Genomic DNA, 17,097 nt, shown 5'->3' on the forward strand with positions numbered 1-17,097 from the left:
AGTAAACCCACAAGCTTCGTTCCTCCAGAGGCACCTGCACCAGTACTTCTTGGTCTATCAGGTCTCCCAGAAGAAGACCCAGAGCCTTTGCCTTCTTTTGGTCCCTTGGTAACCTGGTTACCTGAAAATTTGGGAGGGGAACTGAACCAAACTCCAACCTGTAGCTATTCCTTATTACATCTCGTATGAAAGGACTTTCGGTTGAAGTGTCCCATTGTGGAAGGAACTTCCCCAGCCTTCCCCCCACTGGGACACAGGAGTCACTGGGTTTTAGGGGAGGGTTGAGGAGGATTGAATAAGATTCCTCCTCTGCCCCTCCCCTTGTGACCCGACCAATGTTTTTTGGGGGGAACCTCCCTTTACTGCAGGTTCTGCTGCCTAGAGCCTCGAAAAAAAAAAACGCTTTCCTTCAGCCTTCTTTTTCTTCTCTGGGAAAGCTTTCATCCTATCCTGCGTGCGCTCTAACGCCTCTTGCAGGCCCGGCCCGAACAAGTGGTCCCCTGAAAAAGGTAATCCGCACAGTTTCAATTTCAAAGCTGCGTCCCCTGTCCAGGTCTTAAGCCAAATGGCCCTTCTGGCTGCGTTCACCAACGCGGCAGATCTAGCGGGTAACTTGACTGACTCCGCGAAGGCGCCAGCCAAAAACCCCACTGCCTTGAACAGTAGCGGAAAGGACTTCAACAGTTGTTGCCTGGAAGTGCTCGCTGAGATATGTGACTACAACTGTGTAAGCCAACACTCTAAGTTTCTGGCCACACAGGTAGCTGCTAAGGCTGGTTTAAGCGCAATCGAAGAGGCATCCCAGGCCCTCTTAAGCAGCACGTCTCCCCTCTTATCCATGGGGTCCCTGAGTGAACCCATATCATCAAAGGCCAAATCCGTCTTTTTAGAGACTTTAGCCAAGGGGCCATCGAACTTGGGAACCTTGTTCCAGGGATGCACCGCACCCGTCTCAAAGGGGAACCTCCTTTTAAGGCTGCCTGAAAAAAAACTGAATTTTTTCCGGTTGTTCCCACTCCAGCAGAATCGCCTCAATCAGCGATTTATGAACGGGGAATACCCTGTCTTTCAGTACACTCGACCCTTAATACATGATGTCGTGCTTTGAAAGTTGGACCTGTTCTTCCCTGATCTCCAGCGTGTCATATATGGCCTTAAGGAGGTCACCCACGTCGTCCAAAGATAACTTGTATCTGGACGATCTAGCGGACTCTTCCTTCGCCTAGCAACAGGCAGGAACACTTTCCATAGTCGGTTCAGGTAGGGATACAGTCCAGGGTCAGTGCAGGCAGAGATTGTCAGCAGTGGCAAAATATTGATCCTGGTAGTAGGCAGGAACCTGGTCCATCCATGTGGTGTGGTCAGTTCATGCGACAGGCAGAGGCATGATGGCATAGGTCTTACAGGCAGCAGGCAAAAGTAGGGCCTTGTTCAGGACAGAATGGGGATGGGGCAGAGGCTTCTCCCACCCAAATCTCTTTGAAGCCTCTGAGCGGTTAGCGAGGTAGTGGGGGAGATTGATGCACATCAGGGTCTCCCCCAGTCCTTGCACAGCTCCAGACAGCCCTGTAGCCAAACCGCCACGCCCAGAGGACTGGAACAGGTCCCGCAGCTCCCCCTAAAGGACGCAAATCTGACGAAAGGGCGTCTCTCACACTTCCGAACGCTGGAAAAAAAAACTCCGCCCCCTCACGTCGTTCGTTCCTTACGACTGCACCGCCTGCAGTACCCGAACGCCAGCCAGTGGATGCGAACGTCTCTCGCCCGCCATCAGACCGACCAGGTACGAGCGGTTAGCGAGGTAGTGGGGGAGATTGATGCACATCAGGGTCCCGTTCTCTCCGAACGTTTCATGGCAGCGGGGACTGATAGCTACCCTATCCTCCCTCTGAAAGGGCCGAAGGGTGCTATGGGCCAGGTCCACCAGGTTCTCCCCCCAGGACATCCCCTGAAAAAAAGGAGCTCCCCTACTAGTTCCGAAGTGCTCCTTCCCATCCGGCAGGAAACACAAAAAACTGAGGAGGGCCTGGAGGACCACCCTTTTATTTGATTGGGTTGACGGGTTTCCTGTCCCGGAGGGAGGAGCCCTATATCTCAGAGGCTGTCCTGGAAGACGATGTGAGAAAACATTTTTTTTGTTTTCTCTTTCGTAGATTAGGGTCTGGAGACTCAGAGGCTTCAAAGAGATTTGGGTGGGAGAAGCCTCTGCCCCATCCCCATTCTGTCCTGAACAAGGCCCTACTTTTGCCTGCTGCCTGTAAGACCTATGCCATCATGCCTCTGCCTGTCGCATGAACTGACCACACCACATGGATGGACCAGGTTCCTGCCTACTACCAGGATCAATATTTTGCCACTGCTGACAATCTCTGCCTGCACTGACCCTGGACTGTATCCCTACCTGAACCGACTATGGAAAGTGTTCCTGCCTGTTGCTAGGACAATTACGTTTGCTTTTGCTGACCAAGTCCCTGCCTGCTGCCTGGACCAGTGCTATCCTCCTGTGGACAACTGTGCTACTAAAACCACAGGTATTCTTTTTTTTACCCTTTGCTCAGCAGAATGTTTTTTGGGGTGTAATTATTGGTATGTGCATGCTATGTGTCTCTAGAACACCTGACGGTGTTCCTTGTTTGTGGCCAGGCTGTGTAAAAGTCTCACACATGTGGTATCTCCATACTACGGAGGAGTAGCAGAATGTATTTTGGGGTGTAATTTTTGCTATGTACAAGCTATGTGTTGGAAATATCTTACAAAATGGACAACTTTGTGTAAAAAAAAAAAAAAGCGTTTTCATTTTTTTCAACATTTTCCAAAAACTTCTGGAAAATATGAACCATTCAATGCCTCACAGATTATACGTGGTGGTGTTAGCTTTCCAAAATGGGGTCATTTTCTGGGCGTTTCCATTGTCCTGGTGCTCCAGGGCCTTCAAAACAAGTTAGATGTGTCATTTATGCTCCTAGAACACCTGATGGTGCTCCCTGCATATTGGGCCTCTCTATGTGGCCAGGCTGTGAAAAAGTCCCACACATGTGGTATCACCATACTTAGGAGGAATAGCAGAATGTATTTTGGGGTGTCATTTGTGGTATACACATGCCATGTGAGAGAAATAACCTATTACAATGACAATTTTGTGGGAAAAAAAAACATTTTGCAAAGAATTGTGGGAAAAAAATGAAAACATCAAACGCCTCACCACGCATCTTACTAAATACCTTTGAGTGTCTACTTTCAAAAAAGGGGTCATTTGTGGGGTATTTGTACATTCCTAGCTTGTTTGGGTTGCAAGAAATGAGATAGGCCACCAGTACTTCAGGTGTGATACATTTTTTATGATTTGCACCACAACTTGTAGACTCTCTAACTTTCACACGGACCAAATAATATCCACTAATTTGGGTTATTATTACCAAAGATATGTAGCAGTATAAATTGTGGCCAAAATTTATGAAGAAAAATTAATAATTTGCAAAATGTTATCACAGAAACTAAGAAAAATGCTTTTTTTTAAAAAAATTCAGTCTTTTTTCATTTATATTGCAAGAAATAAAAAAAACAGAGGTGATCAAATACCACCAAAAGAAAGCTCTATTTGTGTGAAAAAAAAGGACGAACAATTCATTTGGGTAAAGCATTGCATGACTGAGTAATTGTCATTCAAAGTGGGAGAGCACTGAAAGCTGAAAATTGGTCTGGTCACGAGGGGGGTTTAAGTGCCCAGTTGTCAAGTGGTTAATGTCTAAACCGCTGGCAACAAACGTGAGTACACCCCTAAGTGAATATATCCAAATTGGGCCCAAAGTGTCAATATTTTGTGTGGCCACCATTATTTTCCAGCACTTCCTTAACCCTCTTGGGACTTGAGTTCAACAGAACCTCAAAGGTTGCCACTGGAGTCCTCTTCCACTCCTCCATGATGACATCTCGGAGCTGGTGGATGTTAGAGATCTTGCGCTTCTCCACCTTCCGTTTGAAGATGCACCACAGATGCTCAATAGGGTTTAGGTCTGGAGACATGTTTGGCCAGTCCATCACCTTTACCTTCAGCAAGGCAGTGGTCATCTTGGAGGCGTGTTTGGGGTCGTTATGTTGGAACACTGCTATGCAGCCCAGTCTCCGAAGGGAGGGGATCATGCTCTGCTTCCGTATGTCACAGTACATGTTGGCATTCATGGTTCCCTCAATGAACTGTACTTCCCCAGTGGCGGGAGAACTCATGCAGCCCCAGACCACGAAGGGAGGGGATCATGCCCTGCTTCAGTATGTCACAGTACATATAGGTAATCATGGTTCCCTCAATGAACGGTAGTTCTCCAGCGCTGGCATCCCTCATGCAGCCCCAGACCATGACTATCCCAAAACCATGCTTGACTGTAGGCAAGACACACTTGTCCCTGTACTCCTTACCTGGTTGCATCACAGACACTTGACACCATCTGAACCAAATACATTTATCTTGGTCTCAACTCTCATCAGACCATAGGACATAATCCATGTCCTTAGTCTGCTTGTCTTCAGCAAACTGTTTGCGTGCTTTCTTGTGCATCATCTTTAGAAGAGGCTTCCTTCTGGGATGACAGCCATGCAGACCAATTTGATGCTGTGTTGCGGAGTATGGTCTAAACACTGACAGGCTGACCCCCCACCCCTTCAACCTCTGCAGCAATGCTGGCAGCACTCATATGTCTACTTCCCAAAGACAACCTCTGGATATGACGCCGAGCACATGCACTCAACTTCTTTGGTTGACCATGGCGATGTCTGTTCTGAGTGGAACCTGTCCTGTTAAACTGCTGTATGGTCATGGCCACCGTGCTGCAGCTCAGCTTCAGGGCCATGCCAATCTTCTTATACAATAGATCAAACCTCAAATTTAATGGGGATTTTTAAGGCAATATAGAGAAAAATTATACTAAATATATATATATAAAAAAAGTATAAGGGTCCTTTCACACGGGGCGGATCAGTTCTGATCCGCCCCGTGGATATCCGTTAGCTCAGCGGGGATCACTCCGCCGATCCCCGCTGAGCAGGGAGATGACCGGTCCGTCTCTGCACACTGCGCAGGGACGGATCTGTCACAGCGCCGCTCTCCCCTATGGGAGATGGGATGACGACGGACCGCAGTGCCCGTCGTCACCCGATCCGATCCGCAGACGGATGGAAAAATAGCTTTTTCCTCCGTCACACTTTTTCGGATCGGAGCGGGTCGGATGTCAGCGGACATGTCACCGCTGACATCCGACGCTCCATAGAGCTCTATGGAGCACCCGTTCAGGACCGCCTGAAAAACTGACAGGCGGGCCTGAACGGGACGTTAGTGTGAAAGGGGCCTAAGTTTTATTACAAATACAGAAAAACAATACAACAAAAAAAATCCATAAAATAACATTGTTGTGCTGACATATGTGTATAGCATAAGACAATACCACATGCATTGATTTATGCGACAAAACAAGCGGCTATTTTACCTACGCGTTTCGAAAAGTATGTATGAATAGTTTCTTCTTCAGGGAAGCCACTTTCTGTAAACACAAACAATAAATGTCAAAAAATACATTTACAAACATGTATTTTTTGACATATTTATTGTTTGTTATGTGTTTACAGAAAGTGGCTTCCCTGAAGAAACTATTCATACATACTTTTCGAAACGCATAGGAAAAATAGCCGCTTGTTTTGTCGCATAAATCTATGCATGTGGTATTGTCTTATGCTATACACATATGTCAGCACAACAATGTTATTTTATGGATTTTTTTTGTTGTAATGTTTTTCTGTATTTGTAATAAAACGTATACTTTTTTTATATATATATTTAGTATAATTTTTCTCTATATTGCCTTAAAAATCCCAATTAAATTTGAGGCTTGTTCAATTGTATTTACTATTTTAGGGATGATGGCAATAACATGCCATAGCACATGAGTCCAATAAATATTCTTGCCAATCTTCTTATAGCTTAGGCCATCTTTATGTAGAGCAAGAATTATTTTTTTCAGATCCTCAGAGAGTTCTTTGCCATGGGGTGCCTTGTTGAACTTCCAGTGACCAGTATTCGAGAGTGAGAGCGATAACACCAAATTTAACACACCTGCTCCCCATTCACAACTCAAACCTTGCAACACTAATGAGTCACATGACACCGGGAGGGAAAATGGCTAAACAGGCCCAATTCGGACATTTTCACTTAGGGGTGTACTCACTTTTGTTGCCAGCGGTTTAGACATTAATGGCTGTGTGTCGAGTTATTTTGAGGGGACAGCAAATTTATACTGTTATACAAGCTGTACACTCACTACTTTACATTGTAGCAAAGTGTAATTTCTTCAGTGTTGTCACATGAAAAGATATAATAAAATATTTACAAAAATTGAAAGGTGTACTCACTTTTGTGAGATACTGTACATGTTTGCACTTGTATGTACTTATGTTCTAAGTTATGGGATCCTGTATGTATCTATGCTGTAGGTTATGGGCACCTAGGCTCTGGTATGCCGTTATATACTGGAGACTTCATTGATATCCAGGATCACATGGTTATCATACCTCATCGTAAAGTAAAACTAAAACTAAAGGAAAAAACTTTTTTTTTAAACGCTTCAGACATAGTGGAGAGGGATTAGAACAGAAGTCAGTTTTTTATTGCTGTCTGTACCCCCCTTTACAAAGATTCTCCATTTCTTTTTTTGAAAGTAAAAGAAGATCCCAAATTTTGGGTTGTCCCCAGAAAAGGAATAGAAGGAAAACCTCTCAATGGGGACACTAGTTCTGGTAACTCTGGTGACAATCAGAAATTACAACCCTTCAGATTGATTTCCTGTCACTTTCTGTTTTGGATATGGAACACGATGTTTAGGGAAATCTCCCTAATAGAAAACAGATGGCAACAAAAATAAAAAATAAATTAATGGGGATTATAACCCTTCTTACTTTATTCAAAATAGGAAGAAAAAAAAGTTTTGCCCTTTGCCCCTATATTTGATTATAGTTGCTAATCAATCTGTACCAGTTCAAAAAGATGCACTTACTGCTAATTTCCGATGAGTAGCAATGCTGATCAACTGTTGAGCTAAAGTGTTTAGCAAACGTGTCCGTAAAGAGAGGTCTTCAAGGTCATGCCGAAAAGGATATGCAAGACTGTCAATAACTACAAGTTTTACCTAAAGGGGGAAAAAAAATATCAGATAAAAACATATACTATCTCTTAAAACACCATAATATACAAAAATAACAGTGTCAACAAGGTAATTAAAATTTATAAACACAAATACAGCCACGTTACAGTTCTGGCTTCATTTCATTTTAACATATAATGAATATTTTGCATTTTTAAAGAGAGAAATTATTCTAGCATGCTAAACCACACCTAAAAGTTGATGTTTGTGGGGAATTACTGGCTTTCATCACTGTCAACTGCAAAAACAGCAACATATTAAATGAAGTACCCTATAGAACAAATAAAATATGGTTTGAAAAAAAAAAAAAAATAAAATATATATATATATATAATATATATATATATATATATATATATATATATATATATATATATATATATATATATATATATATATATATATATATATATATATATATATATATATACACACACACACACACACACACATTTTGGCTGGTTATTGGTTTTATTTTCTATCCAATGTGTGGTAGTACTAATGCGTGTGGGAGACTATGAAAGAAATGTGGCCCTACTTCTCCTTTATATAGGAGTGTAGTTCAGTTTTAATGTCTATAAGTTTACCACCTCTCTAACCAACCAAAGGCAAAAGCTTAGCTCTGAATGGAATTGATGATTACATTAATTTTCTTAACTCTCCTAGACCTTAGGTTTACTCTTCATGATTATTTGTACTATAACAAAAAAATTGTCTAAAAAAAAACTTCAAAGATCCACTGGTGATAGCTAAAAAAAAAAATCAAAAAAAAAAATCCACAAACCAAAAAAAAAATGTCAATACCAGGCACTTGCGCCCCTTCCTGCCCAAGCCAATTTTCAGCTTTTAGAGCTGTTTAAATTACAATTGGGCAGTAAGCACTGTACCCAAACAAAATGTTTATAATTTTGTTCCCACAAATAGAGCTTTCTTTTGGTGGTATTTGATCACCTCTGGGGTTTTTATTTTTTGCTAAACAAATAAAAAAGGACTGAAAAAAAAAGTTATTCTTCGTTTGTTATTCAATTTTGTAAATAGGTTTTCTCCTTCACTGATGGGCACTGATTAGCGACATTGATGGGCATTCATAGGCATCACTGCTATGGAGGCACTGGCAGGCATTGCTGATGGGCACTGATTGGCATCCCTTGTGGCCATGGGGGGCATCCCTGGTGGTCCTGGGTGGGGCTGCACTGATAATCTACTCACGTTTGTCAGATGCAAGTGAGGAAAAGCCGATGTAAGGCTTTTCCTGTTTACATCATGATCAGCTGTGATTGGACACAGCTGATCAGGTGGTAAAGAGCCTCCGTCAGATGTGTCAGACTGAAATGCTGCAGCACGATCACCGCGATGAGTGCCCCCGGCTTATTATCCTGATAACGTTATATGACGTTCGGTCAGGATAACAGAACCACTTTCCCGAGGTCATATTGCTATATGGTGGGCTGGAAGTGGTTAAAGAATATGTGAACCCAACATTTCATATTCCTGTTATGTGACAGCTGTACCTGTTCTCTTTATATTGCTTGCTTTGTGTGAAATCCCTGGTTGTCTTGCCAGTACCTCTGTTTTTCCATTAAAAACTGACCACACTAAGCAGGAGAGCACACCATTGGTATTTATAAAGTTTTATTTATATCAATACATAAATTCTTTGCCATTCATTTCTATTTTAAACTGAATGGGTTGTTCTACAAGATGATCGTTTACAATCACGTTAAGGCTTTACTTTATTCAAACAAGCGTGCCCCCCCCCCCAACAAAGCATTGATATTTTGTCATGCATTAATTACAGAGGGCAAGAGCAATGACCTCTGACAATAACTTCAGAATAATTTATGACAGTGTTGGCTCTGAGTTATATTTCAGAAGATAATCTACAAATTCTCTACTAACTGTGATCGTTTATAGCAAAATTATTGCAAGGTAATCAAATGACTCATACTATCTATTGTTATCACCTCTCTCTTATAATAGCATATATTCAGATTGAGATAAATATAATACTGAGAAGACTATCCACAAGTCATGCAAAAATAGATTTTGGATGCCCATAAACAATAATGAAAGGGGAAACACATTATAGTAGTTGCCAATAGTAATTAGATTCCTTCATTTTCTCAGAGAAAAAGACATGAATGTTACTGGTCACTATTGATTATCCTATTATAAAATATGTTTGTCAATTGATAGTGATAGTTAAATTGTATAGGAAGCAATGCACCACAGGTAAAACCTAGCAACACTCTAAAGCCCCATACACACTATCAGATTTTCTGCAGATTTTTGTCTTCAGTGCATTTTTTTCTGTACCAAAAACGCATGGAAAGTAGGTTATATATCGTTTTCAAAGGCATAATTCACACCAGTGCTTGTAGTTACAGAAAAAAAAAGTAGAACATCCTGCATTTTTCCTGCACTGGACTGTACTGGAACGGTTTAAAACGCAAACGCACTGGACTCCACAAGTCCTTATTTATGGTTAAGAAAAAAAAAAGGGGGGGGGGGGTGCACTGGACTGCATAGAAAACACCAAAAATGCACTGGACAGCATAAAAAAAACTCATGCAGAAAAGCATCTGGAACGTATCTCTGGATTTCTATGGTATGAACTGGCCCTAAAAAAGTTCTTAAAAAGATGATAGAACTTCTATATTATTTTGGTATATTAGCAAAGAAACCATCAGGTGGACCAAATCAGTCTCAGTTTTGTTTGTGTAACCATATAGGTAATGTAACCGACACACATGTCCTTTAGAGCCGGTTCACACAGCGGGCGATGTGAGGCGATACGACTCGCCTCGCTCTCGCAAGTCGCCCTCGTTCTGTACAATGGAACCGTTCTGAGAGGAGCGACTCGAGTCGCTCCGACTCAGAAAAAAGGTTCCTGTACTACTTTTGGGCGACCTCGGGGCGACTTGCATTGACTTCTATACAGAAGTCATTTGCAAGTCGCCGCCGAGGCCGCTGCAGGTCGCGGCGAGGCAAGTCGGAGTCGCCTCGCCTCGCCTGCAGTGTGAACCGGCCCTTAGTAGATAAATGCTGCTTGAAAATAAGGAAACATCACAGCTTGAAAGCACTAAATGCATTGAAAAAATACATAGGAATGCAAACATTGTTGGCACTTGCTCGATTATATTTACAGTATGAAATAGGATTTTTAAAAGAGCTTACCTGTAAAATCCTTTTTGTTGATGTACATCAGGGGACACAAGGCCATAGTAATAACTATATGGGTTATATCGTATCATCAGGTGCTGGACACTGGCACGCCCCTTAAGGCGTGTACTTCCCCCATATAACCCCTCCCATTGCTGGGAGTCCTCAGTTTTGTAGCCAAGCAATATAAGTGTATAAGAAGGGAGGGACCTCTGTGTCCCCTGATGTACATCAAAGAAAAGGATTTTACATAAAAGCCGTTTTAAAAATCTTATTTTCTTTTCTTACAGGGACACAGAGCCATAGTAATAACTATATGGGTTGTCCCATAGCAATGGCAACTGAAGGGGGGGGGGGGGAGAGGGGAGACGGAACAAAAAACAGGAGGCCAGAGGACTCATACTGCAACCTGCAGTATAAGCTGTGCCCAAAGGCAATACAATATCCTCATGACCTTTAATATCGATTTGATAAAATCGGATAACCGTATGAACCAAAGACCAAGTCTCGGCCTTACAGAACCAAGCCATAAAGGCCCGATGATGCACCACTCAAGAGGCACTAATCGCCTTGGATGAGTGTGCTCTTAATATGAGAAGGAAGAATTTTCTTCTTTAAGCTGAAGCTTGAATAATTACTTGCAAATCCATTTGGAAAATAGTGGATCTTGACCTTGGTTTAAATGAAAACCTGTTACCACTCTTGGTAAGAATTCAGGATGAGGACATAAGACTACCTCATCCTTATGCATGACAGAGCCGTTAGTTCTGATACTCTTCTAGCAGAAGAAATGGCAAGCAGAAAAGATTATCTTTCATGTCAAAGGACCAAGAGAATTTCTCGTAAGGTTCAAACAGCTGATTCAGCTGAATCTTAAATGCCAAGGATTTAGAGGTGCCTTGATAGGGGGAATAAACAGTGTTACCCCCTGAATAAGCTACGCAGCAAGAGTGGGAAGCAAGAGGCCATAGGAAAAAGACACCGACCAGGCCTGGATCTGGCTCTTGATAGAAGTCAAGGCCAGCTTAATTTCAGATCCCATATGCAGGAATCAGGAATCCTGCCTACTGACATACTTTCTGGGGTGCCAATCCCTGAATCCACATCAAGAAACCTATGCCTTCCAGGTTCTAAAGTAAGAATCGGCTTCCTGGCATTAGAAAAAGTAGACGCTACCAAAGGAGATCACCCACAATCTTTTATAGAATGGGATTCAACAGTCAAACCTGTTAAACTTTTTGTCCGTAAGGTAGGATGAAATACCGAACCTTGTGCAAGAAGGTCTGGCTATAATGGCAGAGTCCAAAAGGACTCCTACTGCCATCTTTATGATCTCAGTAAATTAAGATCTTCTGGGACCCGCTGGGGCCAGCAGAATCACCTCCTTTTGTTCCTACTTGATCCTGCGGAGAAGGCACGGAAGTAGCAGAACTGGAGGAAATGCATAGATCAGAGAAACCTAATGCGTCTGTTCTGCCTGCTAGCAGAGCCCTTGTTCGACATAAAGTTGTTGACCCTGTTAATGAATGCTAGGAAGATGTCGGGGTGAAGAGATCATTCTCCCGGAAATAATTGTTGGCGTCTCAAGTGGTACGCCTGAAAATTTAGAATTGCCGATAGGCAAAGAGTGTCGTGTTCTCCCAAAGCTAGAACATTATTCACCTCTTTTTGGGCTGCACGACGTCTTGTGCCTCCCCTGGTGATCGATGTAAGCCACCGCCGTGGCCTTGTCAGACTGAATCCTGTCAGGACAGTCCCGTAGTCTGACCGCCAAGATTCTAGGACCAGATGTACTGCCTGAAACTTCCAAAAAAGTTGATAGGCAAGGTCCTCCAACCTGGACCATCTCCCCTGGACAGAATCTTCTTCCAGGGCTGCTCCCCAGCCTAGAAGGCTTTCCCTCTTGCTGGATAGCAACCACCAATTTAGGCTCTGACGTATGTCAGGAGCCAAGGGTATTGGAAACAAACAAGGCCTGAATCTTCTTTATTCCAGACTGACAGGATAGCGTCTTGAAGCAGTCTTTAAGTAAAACTGCGCTTAAGGGACGGCCTTGAAGGAGGCCACCATTTCTTCAAAAAATCTCCTTCACAGCCGATTGAAGGAATTTTCCTTTGTTTTTATAAGTTGAATTAATGGAACTGATTCTTGTCTGAGGTAAGAAAAACCCTCTTCTGTATATTATCTATAACCAGCCCCCTAGTACCGTAATCTCCTTGATGGTTTTAAGGAGAATCTTCCTAGGTTGAGAATCCAACCTAGAGATTTCAGATATTTACAGCTGAGATCAGACTCTGGTTTAGACCTGAGACTGAATGGTTTATTGAAAGTAGATCTTCTAATAGGCTAGGAACGCTATGCCTTGAGCCCTTAACCTGGCTAAAGGAGGTGCCAGAATCTTTCAGAACACTCGTGGTGCTGTGGCCAAGCCGAATGGCAGGGCCAAAACTGATAAAAAAAATTTAATATTTCAAAACCGCAGAATTTTCTGGTAAGCAGGAAAATTTGGCACCTGGAGATATGCAATTATGAAAGGATTGGACGTTTAAGTGCTAAATCAGATCTTTGAGATCTAGAATGGGTCATACCTCTCTGTTTGGTTCGGGAACCTTAAAAAGGTTGAGCCAAAACCCCCTGTTCCACTAAGGGAATCTCTGATATCACCAACTGGTGTAACAGCTGATCCAGAGGCCAGAAAGATAGACTTCTTTTTTCTCTGGATCCTTAGGAACATTCTCAGAGGAAACAGAAACTCTTGCATAAAGACTACCGCATCAGCAGCCCAAGGACCCCACAGGCAGCACCCAAACAGGGACCGAACCCCGGACCCTCAGATCAAAAGCCGACTGAGCCATCCGGGCTCTTGGAACTCTAGTCGTAACCTAGAGAAAAAATTGTAGAAATCCCTCTGCTCCTGACATTAATCCGGCCAGACTTTGAGAATCGCAGGACCTTTCCCCTCACCCAAACGAGTGGGGGTGCTCCTTTATGAGGCTTTAGCATTCTGCCTTATGGGCTTTCTGCCCCTAAGATCCTGGTGCTGCCCTTGGGGACTTTACCCTGAACCTGACGATTGAGACCGTCAAGACTGCCTAAAGGCCCCAGGCATAGGAGAGGCAGCACGATAAAAAGGAGAAATGTTTTAACCTCCTTTTACTGGTAAAGCGAGCTCTACCCCCTTTTGTATGTACATATCCACTCTAAATAGCCATACCTCAGGAAGGGACGTAAACTGGCTAGTAAAGAGTTTTTACATGGTGCTTCGGCTGATCAATATTTCAGCCACGGAACTCTGCAAGAATGCACTAGTCCAAGTGTAAGCCATAAGGCTTTAAACAATAGAGTCTTTCATAGCATCTGTGAGACACAGTGCGTCAGATACACCAACCCATTGCCGGGCCTGCTGATCAGGCATCTAACAACCTGTTCCTTAACCCTTAGAAGTCCACATTTTTCAATGAATTTGCATGACTCAAAATGTGCTCCACCAAAATAGTGCAGCAGACTTTAAAGGGTTAATGGACTGAGATACACCAATTGCAGCAAGAACTGCAAAAGACATATTGTCTTTAAAAGGAAATTGCAACTTTAATTTGCTGGATCCTTTAACATCAGTGCATTATCCACTGGACATGTGAGACTCTGCTCACTGAGGCGATTGCAGCATCAATTGCTGGAACCCCCCATTTCTTCCTAGAAATGTTCCCATTTAGAATACATAAGCTACACATGAATAGGAAAAAAACATCCCCAAAACATAAGGTAGATACCTCAAGAGCCTGTGCTGCAGGCAACAAGAGGGTTAAGTAAGGGAGTAGACAAACACCTGACTTGTGAGGCGACTCCCTCCCTGTCAGGATCCTCCGAAGAGGATCCTAACAGGGAGGGATCTTCCCAAATACCTTACCAAAGGCATCTTCCCAAATATCTTCCAATATTTCGGAAGATCTACCTGATCCCCAGCCTCCTGCACCTCAACAAAAGGGCCCTGAGGACTGGATGGGAATCTGCTACGTTTAGTCCTGCTATGGAGAGACATCATAGCAATAATCTTTTAAATGGTAGAAGAAAAATACCCTGTTTGTATGATATATACAGGGACTGAAGTGTTCTACCCTTGACGGCTCATCTGACTAGCCGTATACCTCTCAAGGGAGGATGACATTCTATTGGAAGGGTTTTAGCTTGTTCTATACCATTAACCCCTTAGAACCCTTAGAGGAGTTCCTGATCCCTTTGCCACTCATAGCTTACAGCACAAAGCAGAGGCATTACCAGCAAAAGAACGTAAAACTTGCTAGGTTATAGTACAGTACAATAACTGCTATTAATCCTAGCTAATACAGTACAATGTTGTCAAAAGGGAAATGCCTGTGTTACCAAACCTGACCAGCCAACCTCTCTGGCTCTGTCCCTCCAACGCCAGGCAGCAGCTTCTCTCACTGTGATTAAAAACACTTCCTGCACGTGTGGCCGGCGTCTAGCGCCGTTAGCCATGCCCCCCACCCGGAACACGGCCCCCCTTCCTTTTTCAAAAAGGAGCTGATTTTCCCACGCGAGTGTCCTGCAGCATAGCAGGGGGTAAATCCTCCGCTCTTCTGAGTGGCCGCGGTCTGCTCAAATTTTTGTTTTTATAAAAGAACAAGGCAGCTGGTCTGGCATACAAATAAGAAAAACGTCAATCTGGGGGCCCGGGAAGAGATCAGACCCCCCCTTTTTCTTACCAGAGGGTCTGAGCTGGCTGAAGGAGAGGAGAGTGAAAGCTTCTGCTGTTTCCAGCGTCAGGATGGTGAGTGCTTAATACAGTCCCCAGTGGTGACACATAGACATGACAACACAATACATAGAAGGAGAAATTCCTGAGAAAATCTCTCCTACCTTATCCTCGCAGCAGGGTTTTATTAGAGATAAAAAAAACAATCTTCGCCCTTCACGGTAGGCTCCGAGACCTTAAAGGAAACCTTAAGGAACCAGGGAACTCTGAGGTTATCCCACAATCCTGCACCTGCGACAGGACCCTGCCAGTAAACTTTTATTGGCCTCACTACCAAAACGTGCTGAATCCCAGGGCCCAGCTCTCAAAGAGAAGCATTTGCAAGCAAAACCTAATTTATTCAGATTACGAGGCTCGGGTACCATTCATTTAGCCCATTACAAAGACATCAGAACGTATCTGGTCAGAATGGCTGGCTCTCATCAAAGGATTACTGCCCATGGAGCTCAGTAAAACACATCCTTACTCATGCCCAACACCTTAGACACTGGCAAAAAAACTGAGGACTCTCAGCAATGGGAGGGGAAGTACACGCCTTAAGGGGCTTGCCAGTGTCCAGCACCTGATGGTCCAATATAACCCATATAGTTATTATTATGGCTCTGTGTACCCTGATGTAAGAAAAGAAAAGGTTCTTGTAATGTTTGTCACCCAAACACTTCATATTCCCGATATGTGCCTACTGTACCATGTACTTGTATGAGAAAGTAACCTGTTCTTTGTATTGCTCCCTATGTGTGAAATCCCTGATGTCCCTGCCAGCCCCTTGGCTTTCTTATTAAAAACTCACCAGGAGAATACATCGTGGTCAGTTCTCTAGCTATGTAGGGAACTCCTCATACTCCCCTCCAATGATCAGACTTGTCGTGACATGCTGCCCCCATCCTCCCCCCCAGCTCTTATGCAGCTGAGAATAGAGGGGATGTGATCACTTATAAAAAAAGGAAAAAAGTATTTATAATGTGTTTTTATATCTATACAAAAATGCATTGCCTTTCATTTCTACTTGTTTTACAAATTGATTGTTTACAGTCGCTTTAAAGCAGTATTATACCCAAAACCAAAAATGTAATATATTGCAGCTTGCTTGATTCCCCTCTGTATTTACTTGGTGACCTGGCCAGTAACACCTTTGCCTGTATTAGAGAGCCTAAAGTCTATATCAGCCTTTTTCAACCAGGATGCCTTGAGGTTTCTTCAAGGGTGCCTTGGCAAAATTCCTAAAAATTGTTGCAAAATTGTATACAAGCCAGCAGGTGGATGAATTCTGCCTTTTAGTTACACAAAGCCTCAGGTTTTCATTGTGCACCACTACGACCATCTAGCTGTCGGCATGCTAACAACCATTGACCCTCCCCTGTCCCTCTGTCAGCACTGGGGTCACATTAGCTGAGTGGTGGAGAAAAACTGAGGGAGAAGATAAACACTGGAATACTAGTCAGTACCAGTTTTCAAAAGTGTATTGGATTTGGAAGAATAAATCACCTCTAACAGGTGTCCTATGTGTGTGGAGGTTGATGTATTCTGTAAAATGATTAGAATTGTTTTTTACATTTTAGAATGAGGTGCCTCAAGACTGCCCATCATTTCAGAGGGTGCCTTGGGATTGTCCATAACTTTAAGGATGCCTTGAGAGTGTGTGACATTTTAAAAGGGTGCCTTGACTGAAAAAAGGTTGAGAAACACTGGTCTAAATGAGGTAGCAGAGGACCAGCTACCTTTAGACAACAGCATTGTCAGCCTGGGAGGAGGATTGGAGGATTGTTTTTGATGTACTAGCAGATTTTAATACATCAACAAACTGAAGTCAAACCCTAGCTAACACTTTTTTCCTTTTGGGATAAAGGTTTTATATAAATAAATAAAAAAAGCTAATAACTGAAAGCACCTCTGTCAGTATTAAATGGTTTGTCTCAACGCCTAATCTGCAGGACAACTGTTGAAGAGCACTAAACATATACAAGTAGAGCTGCGCTT

The 17,097-nt window shown here is 43.1% G+C and overlaps 1 protein-coding gene across 4 annotated transcripts in view; it reads right to left on the reverse strand.

Moving 5' to 3' along the window:
- Positions 1-17,097, reverse strand: part of RAD51C (RAD51 paralog C) — a 169,974-nt gene that overhangs the window by 109,931 nt on the left and 42,946 nt on the right. For 3 of the 4 annotated variants that reach the window (XM_077482231.1, XM_077482229.1, XM_077482228.1), the window contains exon 5: positions 7,038-7,169. The exons of the other annotated variant lie outside the window; for it this stretch is intronic. In XM_077482231.1, coding sequence (XP_077338357.1) covers positions 7,038-7,169 — 132 coding nt within the window. The remainder of the gene's footprint in view (positions 1-7,037; positions 7,170-17,097) is intronic. 4 annotated transcript variants of the gene reach the window in all.

The sequence above is a fragment of the Lithobates pipiens genome, unplaced genomic scaffold (assembly GCF_037356315.1).
Source record: "Lithobates pipiens isolate NorthernLeopardFrog02 unplaced genomic scaffold, aLitPip1_a1.2 Scaffold_16, whole genome shotgun sequence".
Taxonomy (NCBI): Eukaryota; Metazoa; Chordata; class Amphibia; order Anura; family Ranidae; genus Lithobates; species Lithobates pipiens.